The 14,528-nt window shown below is 41.6% G+C and overlaps 1 protein-coding gene across 2 annotated transcripts; it reads right to left on the bottom strand.

Annotated features, from left to right (window-relative positions):
• Positions 1 to 1,894: 1,894 nt before the first annotated feature.
• Positions 1,895 to 14,127, bottom strand: LOC109876450 (RNA-binding protein with multiple splicing 2-like). Of its 2 annotated transcripts, none has more exons than XM_031812709.1 (8): positions 13,668 to 14,127; positions 10,300 to 10,377; positions 8,857 to 8,895; positions 8,342 to 8,404; positions 6,949 to 7,099; positions 6,084 to 6,232; positions 3,034 to 3,106; positions 1,895 to 2,927 (listed from the first exon to the last, which is right to left on the bottom strand). In XM_031812709.1, the coding sequence occupies exons 1-7, from the start codon at positions 13,725 to 13,727 to the stop codon at positions 3,041 to 3,043; spliced, it is 606 nt and encodes a 201-aa protein (XP_031668569.1). In that variant the 5' UTR covers positions 13,728 to 14,127; the 3' UTR covers positions 1,895 to 2,927; positions 3,034 to 3,040. The 2 variants fall into 2 exon arrangements, with proteins under 2 accessions (XP_031668569.1, XP_031668570.1); XM_031812710.1 differs by having other exon boundaries at positions 1,895 to 2,823.
• Between the last annotated feature and the right edge of the window lie 401 nt (positions 14,128 to 14,528).

The raw sequence follows: 14,528 nt of genomic DNA, 5'->3' as shown, positions 1-14,528 counted from the left end.
GTGACTGCATACATGTAGATTATGCACTTGTTCCTCTCTCATGGATTTGTATAAGTATCTGTAGTTGCTTTGGAACTTGTCACTATTGTGACTATTTCACTTTTGGTTAGGGCTTGCAAGTTAAACATTTCACTGTACTGGTGCTGTACTTGTGCATGCAACAAATACAACTTTAAACTATTCATTTTTCCTTTCAAATGCAGACTGTTGGCCATTGACCACCATGCCAAAACATTCCCTATGTAAACCTGCCTATCTGAGTGGTTATGAATAATGTACATTTCCCCCAATGGATGTCACCATAAGGGAAATTTCAATTGTTATATTACAGGGGCAACCTCTAGTCTAACCTATTCAAACAAGTATCTAATGATACAAAAAAACATAAATTTTTTAAAAACATTTAATTAACAAGGCAAGTCAGTTAAGAACAAACTCTTATTTTCAATAACGGCCTAGGAACAGTGGGTTAACTGCCTGTTCAGGGGCAGAACAACAGATTTGTACCTTGTCAGCTCGGGGGTTTGAACTTGCAACCTTCCGGTTACTAGTCCAATGCTCTAACTACAAGGCTACCCTGCCGCCCCACATGCACGTGTATACAGTACATTCAGCACCGATACAAATAATTTGTTTTTGTGTATGTTCTTGTTTTAGCCTGTGACCCCACCCATCTATCATTCAATCATAATTTATTCATCATTAATGGTATATGGTGAATTATTTCATTATAGTACTGTATGTCAGTTCATTGCTATTGTAATGGGGAACTAAAACTATATGCACATCATTAAATCTGTCACACTTGCTAATATCAAATTGTTTATACCTGTTGTGAAAGTGATCCGTTTACAAACATACTAATTCAAATAGGCCTAAGTTACAAATCTACAGAAGACCATTTCATTGATACATTCACAAACACTTGATTTTGAATGACCAATCAGAATTCTGTTCATTGCTCACTGATCACAACACTTCATTGTCGGATGTTTTTGACCTGCTCTACCTTTTACTTTCAGATTTGGTTGGTGCAGAAGATGGCCGCCGAAGCACCCATCTGTCCTTAATCCATAGCATGCATGATGTCACAGCAGGCATCATCGATATCCTGTCAAATCAACTCTATTGCATAAAAGCACAGGTCGTGTGTTATGTCCCGTTTCCCCTGAAGGTCAAGCTGCTGTAATGTGGGGCAAGCTACTGATTCTTTGCTTTTTATGTTTCATCCTGTTTGATCACAAACCACATCCAAGGTTGTGTAAAGTATGCTGCTGAAATCAGTTTCACCCATTGAGACGACTAGTCATTAGAGCCAGAATGCCTACAACCAATATTTGTATTGACTGAACATGCCAGGAAAGGCAGTTTGGTACTCTCATTTCTGCCCAATGTGGATTAGTTTGTGTTGACAAGTCAGCATCTTAGCTTTGACATTAAATTGTTTCATAGACTTATCATTGTTCAAATGATATAAACTACCCTTCCTGGGGTCCAGAAAGTATTAACTAGTCATAAGCCTAAATTTAATTGAATACCATAAATGCTTATTCTGGCCACAAAACAGACCATGAAAATGGACAGAATCCCAGCAGTGCATCACCCAATGTAAATAAGCAGCTGGTTCTATTGAAAATGGCCACTTAATCCCTTGAGAAGCCATCATGCTTGGTTGGGCAGAAACATAACATCTTCAGAGGGCAGAGTGGGTGGTGTAGCTCAGCTCTACTGGTACAAAGAGACTAATATAATAGTACGTTTAAAATGAATAATTAACCTGGAAACATCTGAAATTAAGCTCTGATGTACTGTAAAGTGGAGTCAGCAAAACCATAGTTTAGGCATAACACAAAGGACGTGCATAGTTTAGACCTGGTTAATTCAATCAGAAAAATAATTGCATTCACTTTGTTTAATTCATAAAATGGGAACAGTTGTACATCTCATATTCAGCAGATACAGAGACAAATGTTTTCTAAACTGCAAACTTAAATTTCTCCAACCACCTAATCCTGCTAAACCATTAAAATAATGGCTTCCAAAAGCAACCCCTTCATGTTTGTAGTCCAGTTTCACATTCTGAATAATCAACATTTTACAGCAATTAATTTCTTAGCAGTCCAAATGGCACATGGGCCACTGTTAGAATTCTTGAATATTTCAGTAGACCCTCAAACAAATACAATTGCACTTTTTTAAAGTACTTACAGGATTATAGATCAAAACACCAAAACACAAAATACTCCTAAACAAACACGTTCATTATTTAGTAGCACAAAATGCATAAATATACATTAAACAAAAGTACAAAAATACTTGTACTTTGCATTTGCTCAAATATACTCTTTATAGACATTGATATTTTGGGAGAGACTGGGATTGTCAGAACCTAGGGGTGCATTCTAAAAGGTCCATGCAAGAGGAGCCATCTACACAACAGTCCATCTTTCACAGGTAAGACCAGGAATACACAGGAAGCAAAGGGGATTCATTGTCTAGACTTTAGGTCCAGATAAAGAAGCAACACAAGCACTAAGAAAAACAAGGACACAGAACTCTGCTTTCTAATTCATGCCAAAAATACTTCAACATGCAATGACTGAACTCTTAGCTCTCTAGGCCATAACCCAAGGAGTTGCTTAATAATGTATAACTTCTTCAGAATGTTATTCTCTTCAGCAAATAATGACCTATGGTGTTTACTTGGCTCACGTGAGGTTTGGAAGTGCTAAGATGGTACCGGAATAGTTGCCGAAAGGAATCAGCTCAATCTGTCGATGGCAAGGTTGTCAGTTCAGACCCCTCCAGAGAACATGAATAGGTCTGTAATGCACATTTGTCCATTAAATAAACCTGATTAAATTAATGACGAGCTCAGTTAAACCTCCCTTCAACTGGACGGAGAAGGTATGGTTCCCAAAATACATCTGAAGGGGGAAATTGGACAACAAGTCATCTTCAATCATTTTAATGTAATCCATATGGTATGTTCTGAAAAACCTTTGATGAAAGCACTTGTATAAAGATACTCACTAAATATCTAACAGAACTGCCGGGACTTCCATCCTGGCTGGTTAGTTTCAGATGGAGTAGGGTACCAGCGCATCTAGAGAGACCAAAGAAACCATAGTCAGACAATAATTGATCGCATCCAGTGAGATTTCCCAGCAGGAGGACTGTAGGAAACAAGACTTTATACAGAAAGGGAAATAAATTAACATTATCCTAATTGTTGACTGAAGTCTTGTCACCTATTGAAAAGCTCTAAAAGGATAACACATTTAAGAGATTTGGATGAACTGTCCCTTTAAGCACTGGTCATTCAAAGACCATAGGAATGTGGGTCACAGCTGCCCTATGACAATGAACAGTATCGGAACACAACATTCATGGAATAGCTTGCTTGTCGCATTTCCATGTGATCAACATTTCCATCTTAAAAGCAACGGATTGACAACTACCTTTCCATACTTCTGGTCCAACTAGTTTGGTTGGACTAAATGAAGTCAAACAGGTACACCATGACAGTACAAATTGACAGGAACAACTCATATACAAAGTATGAACTATTGCCTTAGGTTTTCAAACAAAAGACACCTGAAATTTGACCATGACAGGGTGGTTTTGGAGACTTACAATTCATTGGTGGTTTGGCAAATATACGAAGTTAAGTGTATTTCCCTCATTCATCCGACAGGAGTGTTGGCTGGAGCAAATTCAGAGCATTTGAGGAATCTTTCATCAGATGGCAATTAGGAACTCTCCTTTCCATTTCAAACAGAAAAGCTTCTGTTCCAATCAAGGACGTGGACAGTAAGTTATCACCGCCAAAGAAGATTGTCATCACTGACAGTTTTCTCCCAGTAAATACCACACATTTCTGAGGTTGTTTTACCCAATGACAAACACAATCGCTGCCCATTTCACAGGGTAACACTCCACCATGTTCATACATTACACAAGTAAGCTTGGCGTTGAACTTCAAATGACCCGTGGCAGAAAGTTTCCATTCTTCTTGCCGGGCCTGACTACAGCAGTGTAGCCCATTGTACCATAACACCAGCACTTAGACCGCAATTAGCTAGCAATGGCAGGACTTCAGACAGTGTTCTCTGCCTCAGTTTTCAGTGAGAGCATTCCTACAGCACACAGATGGAAAGGCTGGTTGAAGGGTCCTATAGCTGGCTTCTTTATCATGGGCTAGTTTCCTCACAAGAGTCTCACTTGAAGGGAGAAGCAGTGGTGGAATTGAGGGGGAACCCACTTAGAACAGGGCCTCGTTCAACAGGGGACAACATTGTTGAAGGTTCGGATAGAAATATATAAAGAACACGCCTCTGACATGAAGCCGAATTGCAGCTAGAAATGTAATGAACAGATGTAACGTTTCAATGTTATCCTACAGATTGTGGCCCCTGGATTCCAGGTGTAAACTATGTGGCCGGCGATACCTCCATCAGTCTGTCCCCATACCTCCCTACTTGGGTATTCCTGAGTGAAGTCCATTTCCACCACTTGGTAGGAGTGTCTCCATCGATTTAGAAAAGGTAATTTAATATGATCTCTATGGTCTCCTCTCCCTAATGGCCCTACTGTGTGAGGCTGGATATGGACTTAACAGGAAGGAAGTGAACTCTGAAGGTGGGGATGCATTAAAGCCTCCTGTCACACTTGCAGCTTTCAGGCCCAGACACCTAGGAAGCAGTGGGGCAATTCTCTAGTGAGAATCAATGAGGGGCTGTGAGGGCATGCTACTAGCGTAGAGAACAGAGATGGGCATGCTACTAGCATAGAGAGCAGAGAAGGGCATGCTACTAGCGTAGAGAGCAGAGAAGGGCATGCTACTAGCGTAGAGAGCAGAGAAGGGCATGCTACTAGCGTAGAGAGCAGAGAAGGGCATGCTACTAGCGTAGAGAGCAGAGAAGGGCATGCTACTAGCGTAGAGAGCAGAGAAGGGCATGCTACTAGCGTAGAGAGCAGAGAAGGGCATGCTACTAGCGTAGAGAGCAGAGAAGGGCATGCTACTAGCGTAGAGAGCAGAGAAGGGCATGCTACTAGCGTAGAGAGCAGAGAAGGGCATGCTACTAGCGTAGAGAACAGAGAAGGGCATGCTACTAGCGTAGAGAACAGAGAAGGGCATGCTACTAGCGTAGAGAACAGAGAAGGGCATGCTACTAGCGTAGAGAACAGAGAAGGGCATGCTACTAGCGTAGAGAACAGAGAAGGGCATGCTACTAGCGTAGAGAACAGAGAAGGGCATGCTACTAGCGTAGAGAACAGAGAAGGGCATGCTACTAGCGTAGAGAACAGAGAAGGGCATGCTACTAGCGTAGAGAACAGAGAAGGGCATGCTACTAGCGTAGAGAACAGAGAAGGGCATGCTACTAGCGTAGAGAACAGAGAAGGGCATGCTACTAGCGTAGAGAACAGAGAAGGGCATGCTACTAGCGTAGAGAACAGAGAAGGGCATGCTACTAGCGTAGAGAACAGAGAAGGGCATGCTACTAGCGTAGAGAACAGAGAAGGGCATGCTACTAGCGTAGAGAACAGAGAAGGGCATGCTACTAGCGTAGAAAACAGAGAAGGGGATGCTACTAGCGTAGAAAACAGAGAAGGGGATGCTACTAGTGTAGAAAACAGAGAAGGGGATGCTACCAGTGTAGAGAACAGAGAAGGGGATGCTAGTAGTTCAGTGAGTCAGAAATAACTTCCTCTGTGGTATAAGTCAGTTTGAAGCTTAACAGAGCGTTAAAGGTAGACTATATGATATTATACACATAGCGGGGCAATATCCTTTTCACAGAAAACAAAATTCAGATCTGCCAAGATTGCAACTAACAGTTCATCCCAGTGGACATCACACTTCACACTTGAAGATGTCAATGCGTACGTGTTTGATGGCGTTGTTGTGCTGAGTCGACCTTTAAGGATGGCGTCAAGGCATTGAATTGGCACTGGGCTAATGAGTCTCTGGGAGAATGTCAAGAGCACAAGGGCGGGCCTATTGGCTTCCATTCTTACTGAACTGCAGTGAGTGGAGAGATGGAAGGACAAAAGGGAAGAGAGACCAGTTGGTCCCCTACCTGGGCGTGGAGGGCTGCAGCAGCAGCAGCCGCTGCAGGATAGGCGAAGGCGCCGTGAGGGAGCCCGGGGGTCAGCTCCGTGGTGTACAGGGGGTACGGGGTCCACGTGTCCGGGGACGCTGGAATCAATGCCGCCCCCGTCAGGTCATCTGGAAACGTGCAGGAGGTAAAAGGGCCGGGGAAACAGTATTTGGGTATAACAATTATTTGTTCAAATGCCCCCATTGACATTATCAGTAGTGCTTAGAGGCTGTTAACTGAATGAGCAGAAATCTCCGCCAACTAGAACATTGCACTCAAAACCCTACGGAATCCACTATACAGTACATGTGAACTGTAAAGTTAAAGTAGAAACGTCATTGTCTTGCTTTCCTCTTTGCGTGAATATTCCTGATAGAAAGTATGAAGTATTTATGTTGGGCTGACTTAGTCAGCGAAGTTACGCAATTACAGTCATAACATTGTAGATCTTTAAGTGGAAACAATATAACTAAACCCGGTAGAAGTCATCCCAGTACCATTTAAACATCACTAAGGTCATTAATGCCAGGGCCCTCCAGTGCCAACCCTTCAATCCAGTGGCAACAAGCAGGTGGATGGGCAAGAGAGGGGGCACCTGCAGTCTAGGCCGAGTCAGACTAACACAGATACTGTAGAAATTCTGGATTGAATAATTTTTTTTGATTAAACTCTACAGTCCGATGACTCATGCATGTGGCGGGTGAGTTAGTCTTCAGTTGTTAGATTTCACCCAATTGTTGGGTTCACTGCAACGCGCCAAGCAAGAGAAAAGGGGGAATAACTGGCACAGTGGTGAGAGTGTGGGTCGAGGCTAGAGTGGTGTTGTGAAGCCGTAACAACTTACATGGGTCCCGTGCAATGAAGTGAGCTCCTAGAGCAGGGTGGATATTAGTGGGATTCGGTGTGCCCATCAGCTTACTCTTTGCCATCTTCGTGTTGGCTTTAGCAAACTCTAACCGCAGGGTCTGGGGGCACTCGGGGTCAAAACGGATGCCCTGAGAGGAGAGACGGGACGGGGACACAGTATTGTAAAGGTGGCCTAGGTGAGTCCAGGCCTAGGGCAAGTGTGTCAACAGCCTTACATGACCCCCTCTCCATTGGCCCCGCTCCAATACTTGTCCAATGCATATTCCCCCCCCCCCCCCCCCACCTTCATCAAGGTAACCACTGATCTTATACGTGACTGGATAAGAAAAGTTAAGTTTCCCTTTTGTCTTGACCAATCCAACCGCATCAGATCAGTGACAACAAAGTGGAAAAGGTGGAAGGATGCATTTTTTTTTAAGTAGTCTCACAGGGCACTAGTACGCTCCTCTCCATGACTACTTAAGGACACATGGTTTGGGTAGGTACTCAGCACATTACTTCCACCATATTGAGCCCTTTCATGATGGAGAGAAGGAAACGAGGAGAGGAAGCTGTGAAAGACTTGGCCTTGGAGGTGGTTGACCCTGGTTGTGTTTCTGTGCCCTAAGCATTGTGCCCACATGCAGGTGAGTATGTTGGTGTGTGTGAGTGCGAGACTGCTTACGTGGCTACAGGCTGTGATGTTCCTATAAGGAAGACTATGCTATGAGAGCTGTGTTCGATACAGCCAATGTGGCTACGTAGTGACAGAATAAGAAGTTATATTACAGAAGGTGTTCAAAACACTACCAATGTAGCTCTATAAGGATATATTTATATGGCTAAGCAGTGATATGCAAATTAGGAGAGCTATAACGTATTACGAAAGATGTGTCCAATTATACCAAAGTTAACTACCGTAAGTCTACAGGATTCTGGTCTCTGTTTCCAAAAATGGCCCTGCCCTTGAATTGTAAGAGACAAAATGCTTTGTTTGAGTGATCAGAGGAACTCCGTTAGCCCAGCAGTGAACCCCCCAACCATACCTCAAAGGTTAGAAACAGGACAGAAGAGGTTGAGTCAAAAATGTAGCATAACTCTTAACTTATAAAGCCTGCATTATGACAGTTCTGTTTTGTATGACTCGATTACATAATGATTGTGTATGCCACCTTTAGGTCTAATCTTCTAATGATAGAAGACTTCTAAAAAGGCTTATACCAAGTTATTAAGCACAATGCAGGCTTTACGTAAAGCATTACCATGTAGCTATATACCACAGAAAGAAACAAAGCAACACGTTTTTGGGCATCATCCTTGTGTCCAGGGTGGATGAAGACATTACAACTATTCACGGCTACTGTCAGCTGTCCGCCTGGTCTGATGCTTACGTTTAGTGCGTTTTTGGCAGCTTCGGCTCCAGTCCGATTGTCAAAGGTGACAAACCCAACTGGCTGGAAGAGAGGAGAGAACACTGAGACAAAGGGCCCCTAATGTCCACCTCAACAGGTTAGCACAGGAACACTGCCCAAGTACACTTCAGGTAAATGGTCAGAATACAATGGGACTGAATCATAAATGCATTAGACAAGGCGAGCGTAGACAGATCACATAAGTCAATCACTTTTTCAATAAGTTACAAAACAATTCACAGAAGCTAAACCACATAGGTTTAATATTATAAGATGAAAGCACGGCAACAGCATGGGAAGGTCATTTCCTATTGAAAAAGTTTTAACTAGACCAATGTTAGCAATCCTACATTAATTAGCCATGTACCACTTTTTGATTACCCAAATGGTGGTAGGAAAACTGAACAATGCCACTCTCAATCCAAGGTGTTCTCCTCATAAAGCCCTCATTTGGGGCCATGAGTCCCCTATAGTAATAACAGAAAGCATCTCACCTGTTTTGAAGTCAACTTAATCAGTGAACCCTCGTAACCCTGTAAGAAAAGACATCCCATTAACAACGATGAAGTCACATGCAGGAAGCCAGACATGCACTCCACTCAGATATGTTGATAGAAAACTGGAGAAATCCCCAGACCTGTAATTAGGTATTTGTCTCATTTTAAAGGAACCCATTATATTTTACTCCGTAGGTCCAACTGTATTTAATGTTAAATGATGCTCCAGCCTTCTCCTGAACTAATCCATTTGTTGACATCTTTCAACCAACTTCATATGCTGTTCAACAACCAGTGAATTACTCATGTGAATCATTCTTAGTCGTTTTAAAATGGGCCAAGAAATCTTTGGTTTGGATGTCAGTACGAGTCAGATTCCTGGGGAATGTAGGAGATTTTAGCCTGACTGTGGTATTGATGGATGAGAGAGAAGTCGTCTAATCCTGATATACAGACATGGGGAAATTAAACAACTTAAGACGATGTTAGGTTCGGAGTGTTTTCGTCCTGTCAGGAAATGCAAACCACCTTCAACAGAAATGTAACACTAAAAGCATACAACTAATAACGGAGGCAGCTAAATCCCATCTACTTTGCTTCATACAAATCACTATAAAGCATGTGGGCCTGTGTTTTTTCCAGGACAAAAAACCTGTCTACAATATCTTTGCGTGTAGAAAAAGCAAGCTGGAAGGGTTGAGAGGTCGATTGCCAAAATAAAGCTTCAGATCCAATATACAGAATGATACAACAGATAGTACAGACTACAACCAGTCTGACAAACAATATATCCAATGGAATCTAATCTATGAAAACAGGCAGAGAATGGACTGGTTTCAGTGATTTCATAGAACTGCTTTGAAAGCTTGTCATGAATCACACATGAAAGGAAATGGAAGAATCCTAATCTTCTTGACCTGGAGGGGAGTTGGGTCACTGGGATAGTTGGCCAATAGCAGTGCTATTCATTTACACATTCCACCAGACCATCCATGTGTGAGGGATACCACTTCCATTTTGGTCAGGGAGGAAGGGTTATTGAAACTGTACATGTTGATTAATAATATACAATGTAGTGTAGATGAACAGTGATGCAGCATTACTACTTTCAATATTTCTGGAGTCCTGTGGTATTGTAAGAAGGCAATAACAATATATAATTAATCATATGGGCATCTGCTTTGTAATAACGTCAAACTAAGGTAGCTACATTGGCACCCGATGAAGAAGCTGTCTGTTAAAACATTCTGTTACAATGACAATACTACTGATATGCATTTGGTTTATTCTCATTATGAAATGTTTTAATATAAAATGCAGGAAACAGAACAGAAGAGCCAATGACAGGAGTAACTGTCTGCAGTCTCCGTTGCAGTGGACAACAAGTTAAATACGGAGGCCAAATTCTTCCATCGCCTCGGAAACTAATCTCATGCTTACCTTAAATGGTCTGAACAGCAGGTACAGTTCACGAGGTTTGATATCCACTGGCAGGCCACTAACAAAAAGTGTTCGTACCTGGAAAACAAAAACAATAAACTGTATAGTGCATCTCCAAGGCCCTGTTTATTCAAATGTTATCAATCCGGGTTTCGCCTATCGGACAGGGGTAAATGCATAGAAACAAAATAGATAGAATGGACTAATCAGCATTCTACGTCTGCACATTTAATGCTCTCCGATAGGTCAAATACAGCTAGATGGCTTGAAAAATTGTCCAGAGCATAGGATTCAAAATATCATTTATTTGATAGGAAACCCATATTTAGACATTAATAGATTCAAGCATGATGATAAGACTGTATGGAAAGTGGTCCTGTACAGTTCAGTTGGTAGAGCATGGCGCTTGAAACCGGTCACCCAATCATAAAATAGACAAGCATGACAGTCACTTTGGATAAAAGCGTCTGCTAAATGGCATAATGCATACATATATGAATCGTGTCTGAAGAACGTAGTCAATGGCAAGGTTCTACTTGTTTACATATGGGATATCGTGCACATAAACTTCACCCTGAAAATGGAGCGCCATCTTGATTTAAAGCATTTGCGGAATCAGGCGTTACTGCTTGGCTAAAACAAAAACCTGCACACAGATGGTCGACGGCCGGGGAGGATTGTCCACCTCTGATGCAGTTTGAAATATCAACACTAATTCTAAAAGTCTCTGTGCGGGACAAATGTCAGTTCCTACATTCATCTCCTAACAGACTAACCTATTCCTAGTTGACTGAATAAAGATTAATACCACTTGCTTACATGCTGACCACACCGGTCACGTGAGCGAGCTGCGCAAAATAAATTCACACATTATTCAATCATTGCACAGAACACACTGCAGGTCCTGCCACTTCCTTTCTCCTCATTGGTTTATAGAAGCATATACCCACGTGCCATCTTATCATTGGTTTTTAACATATGCCCACATGGGTGATTGAAATATGAACTGAGGTCGGTTGTGGTAATGCACCTTATGAAAGTTAGCTGCCAATCACCATATGAAGTCCAAAGAAAAAGAAGCCTGGAAGGAGGAGAGATGACTAGAAACGATTCTGTTTACCGTTTTATGTGTGGATTGTCAGAGTAGAGGACCTTGTGCATTTCAGGTACAATAACACCATGTTCATATCCCAGGACAAATTAGCTAGCAACAGCAAGCTAGCTAAATTGCCATAAATGTTTAATGCTGTTCGACCTGTCCCCAAATTAATATAATTGGTTCAGAGTTAATTTGATATTTCAACCTGTGCACTGTGATTGCGTTTGATGTGGTGGGACAAAAATCTATTTGCAACACTACTCTACCTGGTACCATACCGCAACATCTCAATGACTAGGCTACTGTAGGAATGCTCCCTCTTCAAGCCCCCCCAGATGTCAGCCCAAATCCTTGAACATGCAGTATAAAAAAAACAATAACAAAGGATGTACTATGGCGACAATAAACACCACCTAAATTGTGAGTACTGGAGGAATGTCAAATTTGAGACCATCTAAGTACAAAGTAGTGATGTACAGCCCCTCATGATTCAGGCTGCATTTACACAGGCTGCCCAAATCTAACATTTTTCCATTAAATTATGTTTTTACATCAGATATTTTTCATAGGTGGTCTGATTGGTCATAAGAATAATATATATTTTTTTTTAATAATCAGAATTGGGCTACCTGTGTAAATGCAGCCATTATTTAGTAGGGAGAAAGGGTTGGATTTCCACATGCGAATTCAACAAGGGCCTGTAATGTTGTCCATTGGACCCTGCAGTGGCTGAGGAAATAAACAGGCCTACAGAAGGGCCATTGGTTCCCACTCTGTGGGGAGGCCCGTGCAGCACAATGGACTGCCAGAGGAACAGCGGTGGACAACAGTGCACAGTGTGACACCATTTCCTTCCTTTGACCCGCGCCTGCGAAACACAGCCCGGATACAACATTTCAGGTGCTCTGGCGACAGAACTCCCATGCAAGTTTAAGGCACGTACTGTTAGCCACATCCCAATTCATTGGACTAATTATAACATCTGACTAGGGAATAGAAGATATGCTTCACTGTAAACAGATTTCATGTAATGATTTTAATTGGTTTAACCTCAGAACAATATGGTTTCTTGGACAATTGAATGTTTGTTGAAGGTTAATAAAAAATGCATCAAGTGTGTGTAGGCCTAAATCATACAAGGCTAAGGCAATAAAACCATACTTTAAGGTATATGGCAGAAATCTGGATCAAAATTAAATAAGTGATTGGGATAAAGACTCCCGAGTGGCACAGCGGTCTTAGGCACTGCATCTCGGTGCTAGAGGTACCACTACAGAACCTGGTTCGATCCCAGGCTGTATCACAACCGGCCTTGATAGGTAGTCCCATAGGGCAGCTCACAATCGGCCCAGCGTCTTCTGGGATATTAGGGGAGGATTTGACCAGGGTAGGCAGTCGTAAAATAAGAATTTTCTTAACTGACTTGCTTAGTTAAATAAAATAAATGTACATCAAATGTAGTCTACAGCAAGTGGATTTCGTAGATCGTCAGTTAATGTGCAGAGAGGACAGTAAAAAAGAATACACTGAAAGATTGGAAATACATTGAACATTTCTTTACCGACCACACATCAGATAAGGATCGGAAATGTGTATTATGGCATAAAAGTCTCATGTTCTGTTAGGTGCCGATCGTGTGAGCTGAAGTTCATCCGCCGTATATTAAATTAAGTGGGTCTGTCCATACAGCGACAGAACAGAAACCTGAAATTAGGCCTACCGTAGATTTGAAAAACAAATGTTAAAATGCTGAAAATTAAGTATAACCTGTAGATCTACAATTGTAATAATTGCAATTGTATAGATTTGGGAGTTCAAACCAAATAAAATCCTGAAATACAACACAAATGTCATTGCAATTAGGCTATAGTCTAAAACAATATTTCACATGGCCACAACAATAATCTACTGTAGGCCTAATTTAAAGACAGCAAGCCTTGCAAGAAAAATAAAAACATTCCTGTGTTACTTGCAATCAAAAAATAACGTCCATTTAAAAACGGAGGCACACCCTTTTCAGAGCTTCCAATGGACTCGGAACGACTTTTTGGTGAGAAAACCATAACTAAAAGGGAACTTCACACCCTTATTCTCATGCAATGTGCTTTGAATCAGTTGATCATTAATTAGCCTGCAATTTTGGGGAGCAAACTATTTGCATGCTACTCTACATCTCTTCCAGGCTAGACTTCGTAGCCACGCTCACAACCCGTTCCAAACAAAGACATAATACAGAACTTTTGACCCCAAAAAAAGTCCATATTCTTACCTCCTCTTCTATGGAAACGTTATTCGTCTCGGAATCAGACTTCAGACTTGTGATAGACATGTTGAGGTTTACTTCAGCGTCAGTTAGAGAAGAAATGTGAAGTTCAGAGTATTTTCCAAGTGCGCTTGTGGTTGAAGAAGTATTGGTGGCGTTTAGACTTCAAGAAAGATGTGCCGAGGTGAGTTCGTGGTGTAGCCAAGGTATCCAAAGATGTATTGCGAGAGATAATCATTCATTAAAATAAACTTAAGGTGGATAAGTGCAGTGTGAAGGTGCGACAGTGGGAAAGAAGTGCTCGTATGCACCTCTGCTCACATCAATTGCGTTTGGTTGGGGAATCTGGTGGGAGAACAAGTAAACTTTTTCAGTGGAGCGCGTCTCCGCGGTCGTTCCCCTGTTTTGCAATTAGGTCATCAATTATGTTCCAGCCCTGTGTGTGCTGTAATCATGTTGGAGATCCGCCTCAGCTGGTGTCAAACCCAGCCCCTTCATAAATGCATCACCGTTTCTATTGGAGACCATGAGCCAATAGAAAATATTTTATCAACCCATACGTTCTCTTTTTGTCTGCCTATAAAATGAGCATTCCACACATTTTATTATAGACCTATACATCTCAAGGTATGGTTGTTTGACATGCATTTCGAGTATCTTATTTTCTTGTCAAATCAAATTATCCTTTAAATAATGACTGAGATTATTTTCATGATTAAAAAAAGGAAGATGATTTCATATACAATTTCAGTGTTTGATTCAAATTGACTTAACTTTCTTTTTTTAAACACCAGCCATCGAATTCCAGAAACATCGAATGTAAACCTATTATTTGTCCCAGTTATTTGAGATACTTTAGAATTTAAT

Source organism: Oncorhynchus kisutch, unplaced genomic scaffold, assembly GCF_002021735.2.
Source record: "Oncorhynchus kisutch isolate 150728-3 unplaced genomic scaffold, Okis_V2 Okis03b-Okis08b_hom, whole genome shotgun sequence".
Lineage (NCBI taxonomy): Eukaryota > Metazoa > Chordata > Actinopteri > Salmoniformes > Salmonidae > Oncorhynchus > Oncorhynchus kisutch.
This window is presented reverse-complemented; position numbering and strand designations above follow the sequence as displayed.

What these genes read in the sequence shown, in the direction of transcription:
- LOC109876450 (XM_031812709.1), bottom strand. Translation starts at nt 13,727, where the DNA reads ATGTCTATCACAAGTCTGAAGTCTGATTCCGAGACGAATAACGTTTCC. An exon ending in CTGCCAAAAACGCACTAAAC is followed by an intron (nt 7,100 to 8,341) that starts GTAAGCATCAGA and finishes CTCTCCTCTCAG; the next exon opens with GGCATCCGTTTTGACCCCGA. An exon ending in CTTCATTGCACGGGACCCAT is followed by an intron (nt 6,233 to 6,948) that starts GTAAGTTGTTAC and finishes GCACGTTTCCAG; the next exon opens with ATGACCTGACGGGGGCGGCA.